General features: G+C 35.6%; 1 protein-coding gene across 1 annotated transcript; it reads left to right on the plus strand.

Annotated features, from left to right (window-relative positions):
- The first annotated feature begins 648 nt into the window (after nt 1–648).
- On the plus strand, nt 649–22,101 carry LOC136810157 (counting factor associated protein D-like). The gene is made up of 9 exons (XM_067066731.1): nt 649–1,562; nt 1,803–1,993; nt 2,380–2,620; nt 19,419–19,623; nt 20,075–20,280; nt 20,433–20,524; nt 20,670–20,828; nt 21,023–21,218; nt 21,414–22,101. The coding sequence occupies exons 1-9, from the start codon at nt 773–775 to the stop codon at nt 21,788–21,790; spliced, it is 2,457 nt and encodes an 818-aa protein (XP_066922832.1). The 5' UTR covers nt 649–772; the 3' UTR covers nt 21,791–22,101.
- Nucleotides 22,102–25,373: the final 3,272 nt, after the last annotated feature.

Here is a 25,373-nt window from a genome sequence, read left to right on the forward strand (position 1 = left end):
AAACTTTTTGGAAACGTTTTCGAGTTATTTGGCATGTTTTTTATTAGCCTCTATTTTTCAAATTATTTGACCAATTTAAAACTGACGTCACAAAAAATTATGACTTCACACTCCGAATAATTCGAAAAATAATAACTTCTTAAATAATTCCAGGCCCTTACATTATTTTTGAAGATATTGTTTTCAAATCTCTGCAGAATCAACTCTCAAATCACCAATTCGTTTATCTTCCCAATTAAATTATAAACATATTTTTAGTATTATTTGTAATGTAGTTATTTTTGAAAAATTAGTTTTTGGAGGGGATTTATTTAAAACAATTTAACTGTAGTACAGTAGGAAAACAAATCTTGACTCCACTCAGAAATATATCCGTGTACCATTCGAATCACCCAAGTTTGAAGTTTTATATTTGAAATTTCAGATTTTTTGATTTTTTTCTTAGTTTAGATTTAGTGTTAGATTTTATTTCCTTTATATTTTCTGTTTACGTAAATGTCCTTTAAAACTAGGAACCAGATAACATTTTGTTTTGTCTGGTTTTGATTAGAATATCTATTGTTTTTAAACAAAAGAAAATTAATACAGAATATGATACGCTTCATTGATTTCCTAAAGGCTATAGCTCAAAACCATCTTTGAGGCTGCGAGATTTCTTCGACGTTTGAGAATCTACCAAATTATGTTTCAAGAACTTGGTTGGTTTCTTAAACATCGTAAAACACGGTTTTTGTTTGAATTTTATAAATGTTGAGGTCAATGGACAAATAATATGATATTATTAAAACACACTTTTGCTTTGTTTACTTTATTACTGGTCAGTAACATTCAAAGGACTGTTTCTGGTAAATTATACGATCAAATAGACAGACATGAAACTGTTATCAATCTCAACTACGAGAAGAATTCAGCTTCACAACGTAGGAATAAAATACATCATGTTTTAAACGAAGAACAAACATTTGGTGAGGATGATCCTCAAGAAAAAAATCGTTTGGATAGCTCCGATTTGATGGATGAAGGATCGATTATAACAACACCTGATGAAGAGACGTTCAGTAGTGGTATACATTCCATCAATCTCCTCAGCAAAGACACTAAGGATGACAAAAAGAAAACGACGAAAGATAAGGGTAAAGGGAAAAGTGAAAAGGATAAAAAACCGAAAGACAAAGAGAAAAACAAAAATGAGATCTCAACCGGTATTGATTTGAAGTATCTCCAAGAACTCTTCCAAAATAAAGACATTGATTCCTTCCAAAAGAATTATACTGACAATCTCAAGAAAGAGGCTTTAGACAATTTATACAAAGACCTGGTTGCTAATAAAAAGAAAGTATTTGAGGGGTTACGGAATCAAGATAAATTAAACAAGACTTCCGAAGATTCGGCTATCCGCAAGATAGTTGAAGGAGAGCGAGAAAGTGAACGTTATAACATCAACTTTCCGTTGTTTTATCATGCGGTGGGTACAATCACGTTACCGTTTGATGACCTGGTTGAACCTTTCGAAGCTTGGTATGCTGGAGAACTCAATATGAGTAGAATCGATTATTATCAAGGTATCTTTCATGACAACTTTTTTCTTTGGTATTTTTCCTGCTGATTAGGATCATATTTTCCTGTCCAAAACCGTATATTCTAGATTAAGGATTGTTCAAAAACGTCAAAATAGGGATGAATCGTCTAATTATGTAAACATTAGACCTAAACGAACCTTGTTGTCGTCTCAGATTGCCATTATAACTTTTGACTTTTATCCCGACTTGAAAAGAACTTGTTTAGATAGATTTTCTTTATAGGTATGGATAAAAGTTACCAACGTGGAGACATTGGAAAATATGGTGTGGTTGTCAAGGTTACACCAGCTCATTGGAGTAAGAAAGGTGATCTGAGTGAAGCCAATACTCTTTCTTGTTGGTACAAAGAAGATTCTAAATGGTCAAATCGTAGAGGCCAAACTATCGTTCCTTTGAATGTTAAGAAATTTAAGGTAAATTTTCAAATTTTTTGCTTGAGTAAATACTCTTGTGATTCTCTTACGATTATTCTTCGCATTGTACTGCATAGTCAGGCTTTGGTTTCAATGGGCACACGAGAATTTTGCCAGTGGGGATAAAATGAAGAAGCGAATTTCAGTGTCGATTTTACTTTCAGTGTATGGAGATTTCTGATTTAATTGTTTTGAAAAACTCAAGAATTTCAGAGGGTTTGTCGAATTTTTTTCTCAGTGGGGATGACAGTTTTGCGACAGGAGTCATTGCGTATTATCACTTGTGGCGATTAACTTGGCCGATTCCACAGGTGGTAGGTTTCTTATTATTTCTGTTCCCTAGGGGTGTGAGACTTAAAGTTCAATCTCTCTACATTATTTTCAAGTTTGTAGGGAAGTCAAGATTCAATGGTGTTCCAACCTACAAATTCAAATATGAAAAGCGATTCGTAGATAAGAACAATACATACACGTTGCACGTGACCCAATCAACACCTTATAAACCAATCAGATACGAGATGGTGGGGTATGATCACCTGTTGCGTTCACATTATGATCATTACATCATCGATTATTTTTCTTTCGAAGAATGGGATTTTGACTACAAAGTTCTACAAATTCCAAAAGGTACGACGCTATTATTTTTCTCAATCTTTTAATGGAAATTCCGTGTCACTATTTTCTAAACATGCATGAAAAGACTTTCGAAATTGGTTTTGTGTCAATATCTTTTGAGGCCTTTAAATTAAACTCGAATATAAAAGTGTATAGAGCTCTTCAAACTGAGCTGGAGGCGGAGGGGGTTATAGAAAATAAAGCAAATGTAGACTTTTTCAAAATTAAGACGTTCTATTAAAATGTATTTTGTTTATGAATAAGGATCTGTAAAATTATGTAAATCTTCGTTCACTCAAATGTAAAAGTTTATACCTATGCCACGTGATAAATCTTCTTTCAAAATATTTCATACAAGGGAGATGGCTGTTAATCAATATTAGACAGAATGTGTCGGAAAAAAGTTCCGTGTGTCACCCACTTCAATAATTAGAAAATATTTGATGTGTAGCACAGAATTATTTCTGTTGGATAATATTCCACTCTCTAATATCTTTTCAACTAGCACAAAACCGCTATTCAATTTCAAATGCTATCAGAAGTTTCAGCCTTTTTTTGAGACAAACTTTACTACTCTTTTTAAAATCACTTGATATAAGACGATCTTTAATTTATTGTTTGACAAAAAACATTCATGGGAATATTTTCGGATTGTTTCATTGTTGCATTAATGTGATTTGTGAATAATTAGGTTTCAATCACTGAGCCTTTTGAAAAAGAAACTTGGTCATATCCTCGAAAATTTTTGTGGTTTGACACATTACCTTTTTTCGGGACACCCTGTAGATGGTAGGCAGATATAATAACAATGAAACATGACTTGCGAAGATTTAGTGTCATGTATCACACTTACACATCTAAACATGGTCATCATTAGCTTGGAGCAAAACATTCTCTTGTCCTATTTCATACCTCACCCTATTGCTTTCCATATGTCTTGCAGCACAATTCTCATTACATTTGGTGCAATAAAGAATACAAGACACAAAGAGTGTCGCCAAAGATAAAATTTCCATCACCAATATCACTATAAGCAAACCAAACTCTAACCGGATGCGATGTATCGTGTCCGTGTAGCACGGTATTCGGAAAGCTTCATCGTCACAGCACGAATCATATGAAACACGTCTTGGTCCCCTCCGCACTACACATTCCCCATATTCTGCACAATATACAGCAATAAAGAAAACCATTCCCGCCCTGAACACAATATTCAAAATATCGAGTGCTAATTTAATGCTAATATACATTCTCTTCCTGGTTAAGACACCAATGTAACCTAACAGGACATTGAAAATCAATGTTAAGGCCCCATTACACCTAAGAATAAGGGGGAAGAATATATCTCTGCAGCTGTTACGATTCGTAAATTCTTGTTCTAGATACACGTAAAAATATTCAAAAATGGAAAATCTCAGAATTTTTCCAAATTTGCCATCTGTTAATTTTTGTAAATTCTGCCGTAAAATTACACGGAAGAATGTAAAAATTTTATCAGATTAATTTTATTGCAAAGGGCAAAACGGAAGTTCTTTAATTCGATATTTTCCCTTTTTTCGAAACCCCCCAACTTTCGAGAGGGAAAATCCTTTGTAAAGTTTGTTTGCACAGTCTACACAATAGCCAAAATTCCACACTAATCCCCACTTTCAATAGGCTGCTATTGTTGAACATTTTTCATAATTTTCCATTCCTTTGGACACCTCCAAAGGAATAGAAAATTATAAAATTAATTAAACAATAGAAACGGAGATTAGGGAGATAATCTTTCAGCGAATTCTTTATACTATTCTTTCAACTGATTACACAGGAGAATTTAATAAAATTGCTCACAAGTGTCAGGTGTGCAGTAAATTTCACATTATTCTTCCTTTATATTCTTAGGTGTAATGGGGCCTTTATGATTTTTGAACCAAGTGTCTATGGTCTCTCTCCTTCTTTCTTTAAACTCTTTCGGATTACGTACTTTTTTGCTTAGGATTATAAGAAGCAGCTCGTTTATCCAATCGGACGCTTGATTGTATCACTTTCACATTCCGCTTTATCATTATTAATTCTATAAAATCAAGAACAAGAACAATTGGTTAATTTGAAAAGCAAAAACGGTGATCATTTCCCGATTTCCACTTACTAAATATAAAAAGAAAAGATAATCCTTTACATAAGGTTTATAAAGTCTTCAACAAAATTTACTAGACAGCAACAAAAAATTATTCTACTTTCACTAATTACGCAAGACATGGATGAGACGCATCCCATCTCAACTTCACAAAATTAAAACTAAGAAAAAACAGTGAAATTTCAAAGAAAAGCTCAAATATCTCCTTTTCTAAAGGCCCCATTACACCTAAGAATAAGGGGGAGAATATATCTCTGCAGCTGTTACGATTCGTAAATTCTTGTTCTAGATACACGTAAAAATATTCAAAAATGAAAAAGTTTCTAAAGAGTTTCTAAACATCGACCAGAAATGGCGACCACGACCAGCGACCACGACCGGCGACCAGATAAATTTGGGTTATCGAGTTTACCTGCTCTCTCCACCGTAGAGAACATCCAAATCGAGTCCTGATGTGGCTTTCAAATGAACCACTAGCTAGAGAATACTAAAAGTGATTTTTGACGTTACCAGTCATTTTCTAGACAAAGTGACACTCTTTGACAAAAATATTGGCAGGGCAATTAAGTGTGATGCCTGCAAACTTTATTACACCAAATATTTTAATTGTACCGAATGAGATGCCTTTAGTATGAATAGATAGAAATTGTCAGTAGGAAAAAGCTGGGAAGGCCAGTTTTAGAGATATCATCTCATCAATTATTCTATTCTCTTTACATTGTCAAAATTACTTATTTTGACAAAATAATGATCTGATGATCAAATACAAAGCTTCCTAAATAAATTCCAGCACAAATCTTGCCATTAATTAATTTGATGCCGAAAATACAAAAGGATAGAAATTGACACTCTATTCAAGCTCCAAGAGCGTTGAAATGGCTGCTCTACACGTTTTGCACGTGGCTTTACAATCACTGTAGGTGAGACAGGGGTGAGCATTACAAAGATGGCGGACGGAGCTGCAGAAATAGTTAATGTTAACAACAAGAATGACATCAACAACAACAACTTCACAGATGTAACAGATCTAGTGATAGAAATTTCAATCAACAAAAATGAACCATCCGTCCCTTTCAAAGCAAACATAAACAACCTCTATCGAGCATCAAGAAGTGATTTGATCAAACTCCTTGAATCATACCTGGACACCGACCAAGTCAAGCTACTCCGAGACCAGCTCTTCCAAATGCTCTTGGGCGATTTCGACAACCATACCCTCTCCATCCATGGCTTTGACAAAGTTCTCAAAACCACGAAAAACCCTACTCAACACCTGAAACAAAGGCAAAATACTGATGCAACTGTCAACGATATCTACGTCATTGGGTTAAGCCTAACAGAAATGATCATTGTAGACAAACTGGCATACATGATCCTGAGACCATCCAGCATCACCACCCCACAAACACCACCTGAAATTCCGTTCCAAAACGTAATCGAAACAAATAGCAAGGAACTTCTTGGTCAAATAGATAAACTGACTAAAACAGTTAATGATGTCAAAAATGAAAACCAGGAACTTAAAAACTATGTCAAAGAACTAATACAAAAAATGGACCAACATTTCCAAAAAGAGCACGTGCACCCTGGAAACCAACCAATCCAACCGACTAACACAGCAGCCTCTGAAAACACCCGTAATCCTCCAAAAAATTCAAGCCCCATCATCTTTGGAAACCGACTGCCTGGAGGAAACCATGTTGCCGGTAAACCGAAACCATACTCTCTGTTTGTTGGAGGCTTTAAACCGACTCTAACCGAAGACAATGTTTGGGATATAGTAGCTAATGAAATCAGACTGACAGTAGTCAAAGTGACATTAATTCACCAGAACCATACAAACCAGGCTTTCAAAATTGACATTGATCCGTTTGAAAGAGAGAAAGCCTTCAACCCAGACATTTGGTTTCATGGTCTGGTTGTCAAACCTTTTAAGGAAAATTTTAGAAAAAAGGTCAACTACAGAAACCAACAGCCGCACATAAGACAAGACAACACTGAACAAGACCAATATCATTCCGCCAACCCCCCACGATTCAACAGGAAGCAACAGAGGACACACCATCAATCAAACAACCAACAACCTCAAAGGGACATCACCCACCAGCATCAACACACAACTAGAAACCAGAAACGTCAACAACATCCCGAAATTCACCCTCTTACCCAAGCCTACAACGGACAACGCCGTACTGATACTAACCGACAAACACAGCGACAACAACGCAACAATCACCCAACTGTTCACACAGAGAACCGACAAATCCGATACCCCAACAACACAGATCAAGACAACCAGTTTTTCATCCCATACCCTACCGACTTCCAGTTCGCCAACCAACAACCTAACTTCACACATCCCAACAGATTTGCATGCCTAGATCCAACAGACTCTTTCAACACTCAAAATGGAGAATACTAATTTCATATCCCTGAACTGCCATGGCATCAAGGCAAATTTCAAATACATTGACTTCCTATCTTCGACACACGACATTATTTTTCTATCCGAAACATGGATAACGGAAACTGAAAAAATATTACTACACAACTTCCAAAAAGACTTTTATATTTTCTTCCAACCAGCCAAACAAGGCTTGACAGGTCGCCCTTATGGTGGAACAGCTATGATGATAAAACGTACATTACCCTCTCCAGAACTCTTATCGAAAACAGACTTCAACACAACAGTTAAAATACCTTTGAAAAATTATGACTTGCTTATAATTGGAGTATATCTACAATCTGTCAATAACAACCCAAACGTTAGAGATATATATTCATCACAACTATCAAATATAGGTGGAATTATCAAACAATTTGAAAACAGCTCAGAATGCATCATACTAGGCGATTTCCAATCATGCCCAACAACCCACCCATCAGGAAGAATCGGAAAACCAAATTCACTAACCGATCACCTAAACGAATTCATCAGAACATTCAACTTGACACCTATAGATATTACAAATGGTACCGGCCCATCATACACTTATCACCATGCTACGCTACCAAACCAGTCTTACATCGATCATATACTGGTATCGAATAACATCCTAGATAAAATAACAAACATCAACATACTACAACAACACTACCTCAATACTAGCGACCACCTACCCATAGCTTGTAACATGAAAACTGACTTCTCACCAAGCTTCAATCACGAAATAAATGACCCAAACGCCATTCCAAACTACCTATGGAAAAATGACATTTTTGTAAATAATTTCAAAGAAACTGTATCAAAGCACCTATACTGCTCCAAAAACTCAAACATCACCGAAGAGATAACACATCTACATGACACATTAAACAACTGTGCTATTGAAACTTACAATAACCTTAAGCTCTCTGACTTCCATTTCATTAAGACAAAACCGTGGTGGAACACAGAACTTACAAAGAAAAGGAAAATTTTACAAAAGTGCTTTAATGATTGGAGAGACCGTAACTTTACCAGAGAACCATCAGACATCTCATATAATCGATATCTTCTTGCAAGGAAGGACTTTCGCTCATCATCAAAAAGGTGCAAAAACCAAACAACTACGGATCACTTCATAAATGTAGAGAAAATTAAAACTTTCAAACCGCGTTCATATTGGAAACAAATCCGACTCCAAAATTCAAAGGATGACAAATTATACACCATCAACAACAAATCAGACGTAAACGATATCAACCAAGAGTTTAGTTCCCACTTTGATAACCTTCTGAACACACCCAGAACTGAAAACATCAATAACACTATTTCCAACAAAAAACTTCATGAGCTGCTAGCAGACCTTGAAAAGAACAAAACCTCCGACTTCTACGTATCAGCTACTGATGTTGAAGAAGCAATCATGAGTTTGAATAAAAACAAAAACCTCCGATCCTTTCAATATCAAAGCAGAACACTTCATTCACAGCATTTCTCCCAACATGCTATCCTACATTACACCCCTCATCAACGACATTCTCAATACAACCGATCTACCACCGGCATTATCAACATCGATCATCGTCCCAATTATGAAATCAAGCAAAAAACCAATCCAAGATCCAAACAACTACCGTGGAATCAGCCTGATCCCAATACTCACTAAAATCATGGAGAAACTAATCATAAACAAATGTCCCTCACTGAAAAACCACAAAAACTCTCAATTTGGATTTACATCTGACGCGTCTACCGTCCATGCGGAGCTTCTCATCAGAGACACTATCTCGTATTACAATGCCAAAAACACACCAGTATATATATGCAGTCTCGATGCTGAAAAAGCCTTCGATTGCTGCAACTGGCTACTCCTATTTGAAAAACTGAAAAGCAAAAACCTTTTGCCTGAAACTGTTTTAAAATTTCTAATAAAACTTTACGTCAACAGTGAAGCAGCCACAAGATATAGGAGTAACACCTCTCATCCCTTCCATTTATCACAAGGAGTTCGACAGGGATCGCTCCTCTCACCATATCTCTACAACATTTATACTGAGGATTTAATTGATATTGTACAGGATCTAAACCTTGGAACCTACCTACCTGGAAATATAAACACCTCTATCATTGTATTCGCGGATGATATAATCCTACTCAGCCCAACCCTAAGCCAACTTCAAAAGATGGTCGACACATGTACAGATTTTGGATTTCAGAACGGACTCAAATTCAACATATCAAAAACCCAATTTCTCATTTCAGGGAAATCACCGATCGAACACCCCAAACTGTCCCTCAATCACAAAGAAATCCATACCAAGTCACAACTGAAACACTTAGGCTTCAACTGGCAGATGTTCAAAGACAAACTATCGCTAAGATACCACCAAAACTCACGCATTTCTGAACTTTGGGCAACTACAGCATCTCTCACCTCTTGTGGTATCAGGAAAATGCACCCAGCAACAATTGCAACAATCTTTCGATCAATTGTCGTTCCCAAAGTTCTCTACGGCATAGAGATTACAGACTGTACAAATAGTTTCATTGAAAACATAAGCAGACAGTGTCGCTCAGCACTAAAGCATCTCCTCAACCTATCGAAACATAGTAGCAATGATCTAATCAAATACTTCAACCTAGACTCGATCTCAAATGAAATTACCAACCGCCAAATCAACTTGGTACAGCAACTTATGAGAAACCCTTCAACGTCAAAATACCTTCTGACTCTACTAAATACACCCTACGACCTGCGCTCAGTATCAATTTTACAGAATATCTTTGATACATGTACACAGAATAACGTTGACATCATGGATATCCTAATCACCAAAAACAAACACAACAAGCTAAAAACATCCTCTACACTAACAACTGACAAACAAAATGAACTTAATCACTTACTTTCAAACTGGCATATATGAAAACCGACTTCTACTAAAACAAATTTTAGAATCAAATATTCCTAGGACTTAGTGTTTAGTACATTTAAATTAAAAACAAATCCCTTTCCTTGTGAGTTTCTAACCCCTTTTTCTAATCAACACAATTACATGTCATTATCTCAATTCTCTAGCCAAACGTTTGTTTACATTTTTGGTGATTCCCCCAAGATGGTCTCTAGCTTATGTTCCATTGTAGCCTCAGCTCCTTTTTCCGGGAGATTCCCTCTCGGGGAACTCCCCATACGATCCTTTTTTACAGCGGACGTCTTTTTAGGTAGTCTAACTAGGGCCTTCTCATCCTGTGCGCACGGAACGAACTTACTTATATCATATTCTTATGTTTAAAAACGAAAGAGAAATATTTTACTTTTTAACTGTACATACAAAAAACACTACTTTATTATACATAGCATAGATATTTATATACCATTTCTATTGGTGATAAAAGAGATATCAATAAAAAAAAAATTACTTTTCAATTCGATAAATAAATGATCATAAGAGAAAGACTCTACGGTGGAAAAAGAGGAAAAACTCGATAACCCAAATTTATCTGGTCGCCGGTCGTGGTCGCTGGTCGTGGTCGCCATTTCTGGTCGATGTTTAGAAACTTCCACCTCCAAAGGAATAGAAAATTATGAAATTAATTAAACAATAGAAACTGAGATTAGGGAGATAATTTTTCAGCGAATTCTTTATACTATTCTTTCAACTGATTGCACAGGAGAATTTAAAGGCCCCATTACACCTAAGAATAAGGGGGAAGAATATATCTCTGCAGCTGTTACGATTCGTAAATTCTTGTTCTAGATACACGTAAAAATATTCAAAAATGGAAAATCTCAGAATTTTTCCAAATTTGCCATCTGTTAATTTTTGTAAATTCTGCCGTAAAATTACACGGAAGAATGTAAAAATTTTATCAGATTAATTTTATTGCAAAGGGCAAAACGGAAGTTCTTTAATTCGATATTTTCCCTTTTTTCGAAACCCCCCAACTTTCGAGAGGGAAAATCCTTTGTAAAGTTTGTTTGCACAGTCTACACAATAGCCAAAATTCCACACTAATCTATGGAAGCCGAGAAGTGCCATCGATATTTCAATATTTGCTGCGCAATTTCAAAGTTTGCTGCGCGATTTCAATATTTGCTGCGCGATTTCAAAGTTTGCTGCGCGATTTCAATATTTGCTGCGCGATTTCAAAGTTTGCTGCGCGATTTCAATATTTGCTGCACAATTTAGGTTCCCAGTCTAGTGCGTGGACTTATGTACTTTTGGGACATGTTAAAACCATAAATCAAAACAAAAACAAAATGGCCGACCCATGGTGTGGGTCTTGTGGCAACGATCTCTTAAATCTGCCCCACTCTTTGTCTCCACTTAAATGTTCGATTCGTGTTGGAGCTTTCCGTTCACCGCAATTTCCACAAAATGTATCAGCCTCAAGTAATTCTTGCCCACACTGCCCACAAAACATTGTCTAACCTCTCTTTTATCTTGATCTCAATATTTAAAGCACATTGCCCTTAACGAAATTATGTAGCATGCTTCAAAGGTATGTCAAATAGCCTCAGCTCACATTCTAATTTTGTAACTTATAAATTGCGCAGCCAATATTGAAATTGCGCAGCCAATATTAAAATTGCGCAGCAAATATTGAAATTGCGCAGCAAATATTGAAATCCCGCAGCAAATATTGAAATTGCGCAGCAAATATTGAAATTGCGCAGCAAATATTGAAATCGCGCAGCCAAACATTGAAATCGTGCAGTAAAACCAGATATTTTTCCATAATTATAGAAATATTTCTAGACAAAAATAAAATTTTTTTTCCAAAAATAAAGAAATTCTTCCAAAAATAAAGAAATTTTCCGAAAATAAAGAACTTTTTCCGAAAAGAAAGAAATCATGATGGCACTTCTCGGCTTCCATACTAATCCCCACTTTCAATAGGCTGCTATTGTTGAACATTTTTCATAATTTTCCATTCCTTTGGACACCTCCAAAGGAATAGAAAATTATGAAATTAATTAAACAATAGAAACGGAGATTAGGGAGATAATCTTTCAGCGAATTCTTTATACTATTCTTTCAACTGATTACACAGGAGAATTTAATAAAATTGCTCACAAGTGTCAGGTGTGCAGTAAATTTCACATTATTCTTCCTTTATATTCTTAGGTGTAATGGGGCCTTAATAAAATTACTCACAAGTGTCAGGTGTGCAGTAAGTTTCACATTATTCTTCCTTTATATTCTTAGGTGTAATGGGGCCTTAATGCTTTCTGTTTGATTTCTTATTTTATCAAAGAAGACACCCTCCTCCACGTTTACACCAAATTTCTGCCTTTTACACGCTTTTTTTTATAAGAATGGTTAAATCCATTTCATCATGGATATTCTTAACTTTTTGGTCGAAATTATCCTGAAATATTCTTACAGTATTCTTAAATTAAATTGAAAACCTAACCCAAATCTATAGCATCTCGAGCAAGAATTTGGGATTTTTGTGAAACTTCATTGCTTGGGAGTAAATAGCAATATACATGTAAAAGGCTCTAAAAATTACATTCTTTTAGCTTCATTTGCCTTCGCCATGAAATTCTTACGATATTCTTAATTTTTTGGCCATTTTCATCATGGACATTCTTATAAAGCCCGTGTATTCTTATAAAAATAGCGTGTATCTCCTCTCAACTCTTCACAATTTGAAGATGAATACACTTGTTTTCTTTTATAAGAACAATTTTATAAGAACGATGAGGCTCAAAATCGCCAAAATAAAAATAATTTAAGAGCAATGCTGAGCCTGAAATTACTCAATTTCAATCAATTTAAGGGTCATAGTAGTAAAATATGCGTACAAATCCTAAAATACTTCAATTTTACCTTATAAATAAGAACAGGATAAGAACAATTTGAGGCTCAAAGTGCCAAAAAATAAGAACAGCTGAGCCTCAACAAAAAATTATTGGTTCTTATTAAAAAAAAGTGTAGAATCGTAATGAAAACACACCCCTCTCACAGACCCGGTAGGATATTTTCAGCCAGTAATAACGATCTGAAATTCGATGGGGATTGATATTCCCATATATTGTTTTCAAGTCAGAAAATTCTGTGTGGATGGGAAGAAATAGTAAAACATTTTCAGTGATGATTAGTTTATTTGATTATTTTCACTGGAGACAAAACTTGGAAGATAATTTTCCACCGGGGACTATATTTTGGCCAATTTTTCCAGTTGTAAGGGGCAAGGGGTCCTAGTGGGTCTGTGAGAAGGGAATGTGGAAACAGATTACGTAACGTTTCAAGACGATGCTCCAACAATAATTACTAATTACAGCTTGCTGCTAAAATGTAAAATAGTCTGGATCATAACAAGCCACTCGGCAGGTACGTATTATCAAAGATAAACAAAAAAAATCCATTAAAATCCTAGTATCTTTTAGTATAATACACATTCGACATTGGATTTCCAAAAAAAAAACGACTTCCGTTTGTGAATACGTCTCCGTCGTGGGTTGTAACCTTCTCTCTTTGCATAGTTCTTATGAAGAAGGCCACTCCAAACCAATGGCGAGTCAATAGATACGAATTACTTATTTACTTTATATTAAAATAAAATAAAAACCTTCTTCGCCACAATTATTCACCGCACAAAGTTAAAAATACCCATGATGAAATGAAAAAACACCATTCTTATAAAAAAAGCGTGTAGGTCCTTATCGACCTGCTTTTAAACCCGAATGAAAAATAAGTTGAGAGTAATAATTCTTTCTTAGTTGGAGAAATATATTTGAAAATTTGAAGTTACAGAGTGATTGATGGTATTTGATGAGTTAATTTAAACGAAAAATCTCTCCACAAAAACTCTCAAATTTTTCCATCGCCCCTGAAACGTGAACTCGTGGCTACAAAAATGGTCATCAAGAAATCAACCGGCACCTTGCACATCTGAGCAGCGCGTACAAAATATTTTTATAAGCAACTCCAATTTTCGGGTCAGGGCTGGGGTTGCTTAGCAAAAACTTGCTTTGATCACCCCTGATGTTATACCATAATTATGCTTATTGGATCAAAGGCTATCGTTTGTAATGCTTAGATTAATCTAAAAAGATTTTACTTTAAGAGATAGTGAAATAATTTTTGGCTAATTTCAGGGCTCGAACCTTACCAACTTGGTTACTTATTAAAAAAATGTGTAATCTCAAAGCCGCCAGGCTTTCTTATTGTTGCAATTTTTTGCTGATGAAACACTGGTGCATAGAGTCGAGTCAAATTTCAAAAAGAGTCTGTGTAAAACTGATGTATAAATATTCTTACAAATGAGTTGGTTATCAACTGCAATATAAACTGAATTATAAATGATTCAATGAATAAATTTGTTAAAAAACGTAGCTTGTGGTTCATCCACCATCACATATCAAACTTTTTATGATCATTAGTTTTCAAGCAAGATATTCTGTCTCTTATTGCTTTCCATATGTCTTTATCTTTCCATAAGATTCAGTCTCATGTGTCACACTTACATATCTAAACATGGTTATCATTAGCTTGGAGCAAAACATTCTCTTGTCTTATTTCATACCTCACCCTATTGCTTTCCATATGTCTTGCAGCACAATTCTCATTACATTTGGTGCAATAGAGAATACAAGACACAAAGAGTGTCGCCAAAGATAAGATTTCCATCACCAATATCACTATAAGCAAACCAAACTCTAACCGGATGCGATGTATCGTGTCCGTGTAGCACGGTATGCGGAAAGGCTCATCTTCGCAGCACGAATTGTATGAAACACCTCTTGGTCGCTTCAAAGCACATTTACCATATGCTGGTACATAAAGCTTTCCCAACAAATAAATCATTGCTGCTCTGAACAAAATGTTTAAAATATCGAGTGCTAATTTAATGCTAATGTATGATCTCTTCCTGGTTAAGACACCAATGTAACCTAACAGGACATTGAAAATCAATGTTAGACTTGTCCACGCCGGGAATAAAAACAACTTCTTCAAATTATACATTGAGATTTTTTGAAATCTCTCAATTCCTTCGTAAGAGTTGACATCGTTGACGTAAAATCCACCAGCCACCGTGGCAAGCACCATCCATATCAAAAGCAACGTTGTAGTGATCTTTTGCCATTTCCAAGTTATATTGCTACTCTCACGGCGCTGTATATCCATTCTCTTAAGTGTAAAGATGAAAACAAGTGTCTGCTTCTCTTCCTATTTCTCAACTATCTCGTTTCATAATCATTTTCTGCTGATTGAAGCGTTATTTATTCATATCAAACCTAAACGTCATTCAAATTTTTTCCTCAATCAAAAGGAAGGGTCGTTAAATTATTTATTGGCTTCACTCCAATCCCGCCATTCTTCGAATTTTTTATACCATGGTATAATTGTGTGTTTCTGGTTTACCACCTCTTTTCTAAACTAAAAGATAACTTTACATCAGTGGCGTTGTGGGAAAATCTTTCTGCAGGGGCCAAAGTCAATTTTTTTAATGAAATAAAATTTTCATAAAAATAAAAAATAAAATTTTAAGAATTTACGAGGGATTTGAGGGATTTGAGGGATTAGATTTTAGATCTTTGTAATTTTGGAACCCTTACAGAGACTCAATTTGCGTTTTAATGGTTTTTGTACCCCTTCGACTTTCGAGGGTGTGAAAAAGGGACCGTTATGGCTCGCACATACCCGGTACCTATTTTGCCTAAGCACCTCCTCCCCCCTTCGGATCGCAAGTTACAACCTGGTTAGTGGGTAGCTCGTTACAATTGAGAAGCCCTGTTTTTGTTGTGGTCTACTTTTAAGGACAATCTTAGGCCTATAATTTTCATATGTGAAAAAAAAATATTTCTGAAATCAAGATGGTTCAAAGTTTGTAGTTTTTTTTTTCTTCATTTTCAAAATTTTTTGAATTATTTTTCTCATAAATTAGTACATTTGAAGCATAGGTTGGAAAATGGCAAGCTAAATAAAAATTAGTACACATTTAAAACGAATGGACTTTAACATCATATCAGCGCTCAATCATCGAATTGACAAAGTACGCATGCGCTGTCTTTTGTTTTTAGAATGCGGGTCAGTTTAGAAAGACCTAGTGGTAAGTGAGAAATTCCAAAGGGTCTACTTTCTAATGTCATGTTTCAATAAAAAAACATTGTTTTTATTATGTTTTATTTCTTTAATAAAGAATGTAACTATTTTTTACAATAGATGGAAAATGAGCTGATGACAAACTAAAATTTTAAAGCTAGAATTAAACATTTAAATGAGTAATATACTATTTATCAAGACGTGTCATGCACTTTTTGAAAAAGATTCTTTTTATGTATAATTGTTTCTCGTTCTTCACAATGGTTGGAAGGCCTTGGTAGCAAAAAGTCGAAATGATGGAGGCTTATTTATTCATAATCCTTTATTATTCCACATTCTTTTCAACGGTTGGGAGGCTTTTACGCACAGTGAGCTTTCTTAATTTCGGATGAAATTTGATCTTGTGTTTGTTTTGTTACATCATTTTCAATACATCTTATGCCATCGAGACTGGTACATGCAATCAGTGTAAACAAAGATAGAATCTCCATCACCAATATCACTATAAGCAAACCATACTCAAACCTGATGCGATCAATCGTGTCCGTGTGGCACGGTATGCAAAACACTTCATCATCTTTGCACCGCGAACCATCATATGAAAGACCTCTTGGTCCATTCCGCACACAAAAACCATATGACGTTACGAAGACAAAACCCAATAGAAGAATCATTGCCAGTCTGAAAAAACTGTTCAACAAATCAAACCACATTTTCTTACTAATGAACACTTCCTTCCGAGTATAAATTCCAGTATATCCTAACAAGACATTGAACAATAATGTCCAGCTTGTCCATACTGGGAAGAATGATCTGCTTTTGACTTGATACATCGAAACTTTTTGAAGTTTTTCTCTCCCTTCATAAGAATAGATGTCACTAACATACAATCCACCAGCCACTGTGGCTATTACCATCCATGTTAATTGCAAGGTTGTAGTGATCTTTTGCCATTTCCAGTATGTATTGTTTTGTGGTGGCAACATATCAATAAGAGTTTTCTTGCTTTTCTCAAGAGCAAACTATCTCTGCTCTTTGCTGCTTTTCTCTTGTCTTGGATCGTTTATTTTTATGATGACTTTTTGTGGTAGCAATAAAAGTCAATTATTTTCAAACTGTAAAGTCGTTAAGTAAAGTAATTTAATTACTATGTTATTCAAGTAGAATGGTCATTAAATTATTTGTCGTCTTCGTTCCAAGAAGTGTGTTTTTCTGTGGCAGAGACGGTAAGGTTCTAATTTGACTAGATCCTAAGCAGCCGAGAACGATGGTAAATCAGCACTTTTACCGTCCTCGATTTTGCGGGTCAGAACTGCGGGTTATTCCAGATCGCTTCAGTCAATCTACCGTCCTCAAAAGTGCAAATACATAAACCCGCTATTCTTCAAGCAAAGGAGCCTCGAAACTAGATGAGTTATCCGTGTTATAAGAAGCACCAAGGCTAGATAAAGATCTTTGACTATTAGAAAGCACGTTTTGTACATGTACACAAACAAGGTCTTCTTCTTCCTCTTTTGTTTCGTTTGTGATGGTGACCAAACAACACAAACAGTCTTGTGTGCAATAAACTATACAAGACACAATCAATGTCACCAGAGATAAGATTTCCATCACCAATATCACTATTAGCAAACCAAATTCTAACCTGATGCGATGTATCGTGTCCGTGTAGCACGGTATGCTGAAAAACTTGATCGTCGAAACACAAAGTATTGCTCAAAACAGGTGGAATTTTATAAGTTTCATTTGTCATCTTTTGTGGTCCCTCTCCACGCGCACTCACCATACACTGGCACATAAATCCATCCCAATAAATAAATCATCCCTCCTCTGAACGAAATGTTCAGCATATCAAGTCCCAGTTTGATGCTTGTAAACACTTGCTTCTTGGTACAAAATCCAATATATCCCAATAAGATATTGAAAAGCAATGACCAACTTGTCCATGCTGGGAACAAAAATGTTTTCTTGACTTTGTACATTGAGATTTCTTGTAAGTTTGTATTTGTTATGACGTCACTAACGTAAAATCCACCCGCTAGAGAAGCTAATAACATCCATGCCAATAGAAGTGTTGTTATAAAGTTCTGCCATCTCCAGAATTTCACTTTCTGCTCATATTGAAGGCGGTGCATTTTCCCATTCAGAAAAATTTTAAAAAGTTTTTATTAAGGGAACAAACCAAATCGAAAGTCCGTTTAGAATGATAGTTCTACTTGACCTAACCAATAATTCTTTCCCCGCGGTAAGTCATTCTCTTAGTGATTTTCATAGGTCTGGGATTCAGACTTATTTACTCTTGGATACTAACCATCTCTTCATAATAAATTTTACTTTTAGACCGCAATGTTTCAGAAAGTGGTTTTTCATTCCTCCCATTTTCATTTAGCTTATTGTTTTCCCTTTGCTAAAGCAAAACGCAACATCCCTAAGATATGAATGCCCATTCACTTGTTTTCACCATAGCCAATTGTTCAATAAAACCACTGAAACCATAGTAATTTGTCTTTTCTGAACAAGATTCTTTGCACAGTCATACTCAAGGGTCATATCAACCAGGAGTAACATAGATATTTTGACCTCCAAAGATTCATCTTTTTTTGTGCAAAGTGTTCCCTTTTTGAATAATCTATGACTAAGCGTCGGTAACCTTAAAATTTAGAATCTTTTCTACCTTAAGGGTAGAAATTTTGGCGGAAAGAAAATTTGGTGAAAATCCACCAAATTAAGTTCCCGCAATATTTAATTATTCCCGCCATCCACCAAATTAAATTCCCGCCAAATTTTAGTTAGTGTATTGGTTCCCCCAAATGTGTGCTATTTCAGGCCAGGTTTTTTTCTTATTTAATGGCGTTTTTTAGACAAAAATGTCCTTCATCCGCCAAATTAAACTCCCGCCAAAATTTCTCTCGTTTACGTCACCTTCTAATTCGCAAGTCTGCAAGTTTTTGTTGTGTATTTCTCGCTCTCTGAAGTTTAAACCACTCTTTAATGTGTATCTCGCGTATGCGTAGTCAACGGCAATAAATTCTGAAATTTCTGTAGCTATCGGGTCAGTTTACATACAAATGTATTCGAAGGTAAGAACAGTTTGAACAGACGGCTCATTAATAATTGTCTTTCTTATCCCAATAGATTTGAGGTATTGTCATTGTATCCAGGCATCGTCCATGGACATACCAATAAATTCTATATACAATTTTTCTTTAGAATACAAATGTTACAAGCAACTAGAGAAGATGAAATCCCATTTCGAAGCGAATCCCATGTGGGAATTTCTACACGGTGAACACGTGGAGGCACGTGAACATGAACTCAACAAAACATATCATAATTACCAAAAGAAACACAAGAAGTCCTCCAAAAGTGACGTCGAAACACACAAGAGGAAAAATATCTTCCGCCATAATCAAAGGTAAACGGAAATGGATTTTCTTAGAAGTTTTTCTGATATACTGAAGCTGAAAAAGTGGATATTTTCATTAAGGGTTGTTTGACGCCAGCTCTCAATATCGCTATAGTTCCAGGTATAAGGTCCCATAGAATCCATGATTTTTAGTTAAATAAGCTCCTATTCACCACCTCTATAGACATCTCACTAATAAGACATTTGAGTTCATGTTCACGTGCTTCCACGTGTTCACCGTGTAGAAATTCCCACATGGGATTCGCTTCGAAATGGGATTTCATCTTCTCTAGTTGCTTGTAACATTTGTATTCTAAAGAAAAATTGTATATAGAATTTATTGGTATGTCCATATGGACGATGCCTGGATACAATGACAATACCTCAAGTCTTTTTGGCTGCAAAACATGATTTCCCACTTTCAGTCAATGTAAAATTTCTTCTCCGATCCCTTTGTCAGGTTTATCCATTCACACAACCGTGCTCATTTGAATTACACTTTGGAAGTGAACCATCTGTCAGATGTCCTTGATGAAGAATTTGAAATGTTGAAAGGACAATCATCACCCGATACACCAGAGTTGAAGAAAGAATTGAATGAAATCCCTCAACTTCGTATCAACATTCCCAAAACATTACCCAAGAACCTGGATTGGAGGGATTATGGTAAACTGTCGACTAATTTATATTATGAAATGTTATGTTTCTCGGAATTACATTTTTACCGTACTTGCACTTTATCCTTATTCGTATCGTAATTGGCTACCTTCTTTATTTGATTTTCAAGAAATTTTTCATCAAAACACTTTACATTTCAGGAGCGGTTGGTCCAGTTCACAGCCAGAGTTTCTGTGCATCATGCTGGGCTTTTTCTGCCATTGGTGCCATCGAAGGTGCTTTTGCTATCAAGGTACAATTAAATCTTGATCTACAAGGAACATATACTCCTTTAGTATGTTCAGTGATATCACACTAGACTCATTTCAGAGTTATGCAACGGTCCCGCGAACGGCTTAAATATTGAAAGCATTCATTTTGAACTTTGCTTTCTTTAGAACGGCAGTATGGAGCAATTATCTATCCAACAATTATTGGATTGTTCCTGGGGGTATAACAACAATGGATGTCGAGGTGGTTGGAGTTGGAGAGCTTTTCAATTCGTCAAAGATCATGGAATAGCAACCAGAAAAAGTTATGGCAAATATTTGGGACAGGTATGCTTCATTTTTGCTATATTATCAACATTCTTTGGTAAAAAATCAATGTACAAGGAATACAAAATTCTATTTTGAAATAGGATAATATTCAAATTGTTGGGAATTTCCGAACAGTTTACTTTGTATAAACCTTGAAAGGTAATAGACATGTCAATAATTCTTCAATGTTCAGAATTTATCTTGTTCCATAGGAAGGATATTGCCATTGTGGAAGTAAAGAACATTGCGACAACGTCCAAAAGATTTCTTATCGAACCATCGAAAAACACAATGCGGAAAAATTGAAAGTTGCCCTCGCAATGTATGGTCCTGGAAGTATTGCCGTCCAATGTGCACGAAAAACATTCAAATTCTATTCATCAGGCATTTATGACGACCCTAAATGCAGTAAGCTTAAAGTTTTTGCGTTTTACTTTTCTTGTCTATTACATGTGACAATAAAAGTAATCTTACCTCTCTTTGATAAAATTGCTGAAAGTAATATTTTCAACAATCTGCTCCCTTTGATTCGTTGATTGAGTCATCAATACACTGCGGTTGGCCCAAGTTTTATTTTATATTTGTATTTTCTTCACTTTTCAGCACAAAAGACAGACCATGCAGTGTTAGCTATCGGTTATGGTGAAGAGGAAAATATCCCGTATTGGATCATCAAGAATAGTTGGGGAAAGTTATGGGGTGATAGAGGATTTATGAAAATATCCATGAAAAAAGACTTCTGTGGGGTCCTGAGCAATGGCCCTTTAATGGTTTCTGTGGGTGGCTGGTCAAATGAGACATTTCCTTTCCAGCATATGAAAAGGGTGGTTCCAAGTGATAGCAAAAAGTTTGATTTGCAAGCGAAGGAACGGAATGCGTTATTCAAGGAGAATGGTGCCGAACTTACAGAATCGGATTTCTTTGTTATACCAGATCACGTGACTGCTTATGTTAACGAATCTCCGAAAAAACCCGCTTGATTTAAGTGTTAGATGCGTATTTTACAAGATATTGTTTGCTTGCAGAATGCGGTAGAACACCATATTCGACTCTTTCCTTGCAAGTTTCAGGAAAGCTTAAGTTTTTGTTCTGTCTTCTCTTATTTTTTCTCTTGCCTTCTGACCAGTGTTAAAATGGAAAGATTTCTATCGGGAAATTTAGGTCTGATATCTTTCAAATGTACATACGTTTGTGTTTATAATTTTTTATTCCCTTTTTAGCGAAATAATTAGTAATCAAGGGGCTCTATTCCCTTAAGGATGAAAATATATTGATTATTTCTCATTCATTATTTCCTTTTAGCTGTTCTTTTTCCATTTTTTCTTATCTATCTGTCTTTCTTTTGCTTTTATTTTTGTCTCACATGATTCCCTAAAATACAAATTGAATCCAGCCGCCATTTACTTTAAATATCTGAAAATTTAGTCGAAAGATCTTGCAATTTGGCTACTTGTTGCAACATATTTATATATTTATAACCTCCGATCCTCCGATATCTTTGACAGAAGGCCCCTTGGAATGAGAGTAATAGAGAGAAGGTATTTAACTAAGGGGGTGTACGCAGGTGGTTATGATTTAACATTAGACATGAAATTGTTCTTTTTTATTGTTTTGTTTTTCAGGTAGTGTTTTCCTCTTCTATGCGGATAAGGAAAACTGAAGAAGAGAGGAGAAAGGAGAAAAGGGTAGATGTTGGTTATGAGAGAGATACAAAAAAAAAACACCTGCCAGATTGAATCTTTTCTGGTTTTTTTTTCATACTGATTTTTCTCTATTGTTCTCTTTTGTATGTTTTGATTGGACTAAAGGTTTCTTCTTTTCGTCTTTCTCCTACCTTTTTCCCCAGATTTATTTTTTAGGGGTAGGATAGTAATATTTTGTCGAAAGAAGAAGAAACAAAGTTGTTCATTTGTTGGTTACAGTTTGTTAAAAATGTGAAAGACGGGAAAAGATTCAATATTCTCCAAGGTAACTTATTCCCTCAGCTCACCGAATCTTCTATGCCCGGGATGCCAATCCCAGTGTGTGTACGTAATACATTTCAATGTTGTGCTAAGTAACTCCTTAATGATTTCCAGTAGGTTCTTTTTCTTCTCTCTCTCCACACTTAAGACTTAATCGGGGAAGTCTTCCCATTCGAGATACATAGTAACGGGGCTGACTTTATTGTGTCAGTCAAAATATATTTTCCTTAATTTTGAAGCCACTGAATGAATTTTGGAACGGACATTTTCGGAAGTTGCATCATCGATAAAGACGTCCTTCTGTTTCCACGGTACTTAGAAGTATTCTCTTTTACTTTCAGTTTAACAGGTCCACTCACTTGTGAAGGATGACGATCGATGTAAAAGGTCTGGTGAGGGAATACCTCCTCATTTTTATTCTCTACACATTGGATTTGGGTACGGAGTTTGCTGTATACACTGAGAACCTCAAGGCACGTACACGGTATGAAAAATGGTTGAAAAGTGATTATACGTATCAGTTGAATCGGACCACAGGGTTTGGGATATGTCAATCGTCCAACTGGGACAAGAAAGATTACCAGGATAAGGTTGGATTGTATGGTCGGTTGCTGGATACCTATCTATTCTTTTTGGTCATTTCCGGAGCTATCTTTTTATGTTACCTGCTTGCATATCTTGGTTTGTTCTCCGCTCATGGCACCGCGCGCAGTATATCGAAGAGAATCGTGATCACGTGGTACGCGTCAAATTCGCGTTCGGTTTTTTACTCAGTTTTGCGCTTGATATCCCTGGATCTTGTCTAGCAGTAATATTGTATTCTATACGGCAAGGAGAACGTGGGTTGCATTGTTGGGATTGTGCGCAAGATGTTGGGAAATGTGTCAATAAGCATGAATTGGAAGAAAACATCTATTTCTCACGTGTTGTTATCGTGGTTATGATGTTCGCGCTGGTCATCGTGTCTGCTTGGAAAGGAATCACTACATTCTATCGATGGTCCAAAACCGATAAAGTTGATTGCTGGCAGATCAGGGGATGCGTCGCTCTGTTTGTTGGTGTCTTCTATGTGGTGATTGTGTTGACGCCCAGCCTGGGTGTTTTCAAATACGAGTTATTCATGCTACCTTCAGAGAAAGCTAACGTCTTCGCGCAATTCACTGATTCGCTTTTTATGATCGGGTTACTAGGCTGGATCATCTTCTTGGTTGTGGGATGTTGTTTTCCGATTATCAAATGTATCCGAATCGGTTCATCACCCATCATCAGTAATAAGAAAACCAATGTTTGATTTCATGAATTTCTTTTTTTGAGGGGTTAAACACTTGTTTTTGAGACCATCTTCAGGATAGAGATCTTTTGGTAGTCGAAGTGATGAAAAACACAAAATTTTCGAAATAAGTGATGTGTCAGTTGATTCATTAATCGATAATTCGATATCGGACTTTTTGGATATTATGTTCCATGGTGATAGACTTTGTAATTTCGAAAATAAGAAGAACGTTTTCAGTTGTAACCTTGCCAAACACGAGGGTAATATCCTCATCATTGATACTGATCAAAATTCAAAAGGGAACTCTTTTACAATTGTAGAACGTTATGATAATATAAGGAATCGGATTTTTCTGAAGAATTGACCGAATTTTGCAGTTTTAAATGTAATTTATTGAAAGTAAATAGGTATTTCGATGAAAGAAAGCTTGAAAATGAGATCTTCATTGGTTTCTACCGCATCTACGGTTTCAGCACCAGATTTCTGAAGGGCACCTAGCCTAAGATTAAGGCTAAAATTTAGTGTGGGGTTACATTATTTACAACATTTAAAATCATTTAAGTTCGAATATTCTAAAAGTTTCATGACATAATCTTTGAACCTGTAGAGAAATTGTTTTTTTTTGTTTAACCTTTAAGATGATTTTCCTGGAAAATATCTTTCTCTAATCTTTTAATTTAGCCTATGTGTGGTAAGAAAATGTTTAAAAAGTTTTAGTGATACACCAAAAGAATTAGAAGAATATTCCCTTTACTCTCAAAAGGTGCACGGAACTTGCTGGTGCTACATTGAACTTCTTCGCCCTCATATTACTTTTTGTAAATTTTGTATTTTGAGCTCTTTGTGAAAGCGAATTTCGTGCAAAGTAGGCTGGTGCCATTTCGAACCTACTTCAAAATCACAATCAAGTGCAAATTAAAAGATCTTATACATTTTGGTAACCTTATTTAAAAAAATTGTCGTTATTATCTTTGAAACTTTTTACCGTCTAATAAACCATAATTTCAATAAAATGCACTAGGTTGATTTATGCTAGACAGACTTGTGGAAAAACCTTTTCCAATTTTGAATTTATTTGCAATCTCTTTGAAAAGAAATCAAACACCGTTTGCCTGGTTTCCCATCCCTGAAATTGCGTAGGCGATAGGATATAATTTATTTCTAATTTTTAATAGCGACGTTGTGATTTCTTTTGTATTAATTTGTAAACTTTCTTCGAAATTACATTTCGCAAAACAATGCTCTATCGTTTTCGAAGAAAGTATATTGATGCAAAGACCTGATGTACAAACAGATCTGTTTATTCCCTGTAATTGAGTCGGTTGA

Source organism: Clytia hemisphaerica, unplaced genomic scaffold (assembly GCF_902728285.1).
Source record: "Clytia hemisphaerica strain Z4C2 unplaced genomic scaffold, Clytia hemisphaerica genome assembly, whole genome shotgun sequence".
Classification (NCBI taxonomy): domain Eukaryota; kingdom Metazoa; phylum Cnidaria; class Hydrozoa; order Leptothecata; family Clytiidae; genus Clytia; species Clytia hemisphaerica.

Excerpts from the sequence above, each read along its gene's own strand:
- LOC136810157 (XM_067066731.1), top strand. The coding sequence starts at position 773 with ATGATATTATTAAAACACACTTTTGCTTTGTTTACTTTATTACTGGTC. Across the intron at positions 2,621-19,418 it reads AGTTCTACAAATTCCAAAAG|AATACAAATGTTACAAGCAA; the intron begins GTACGACGCTAT and ends ATTTTTCTTTAG. Across the intron at positions 20,829-21,022 it reads ATGGCAAATATTTGGGACAG|GAAGGATATTGCCATTGTGG; the intron begins GTATGCTTCATT and ends CTTGTTCCATAG.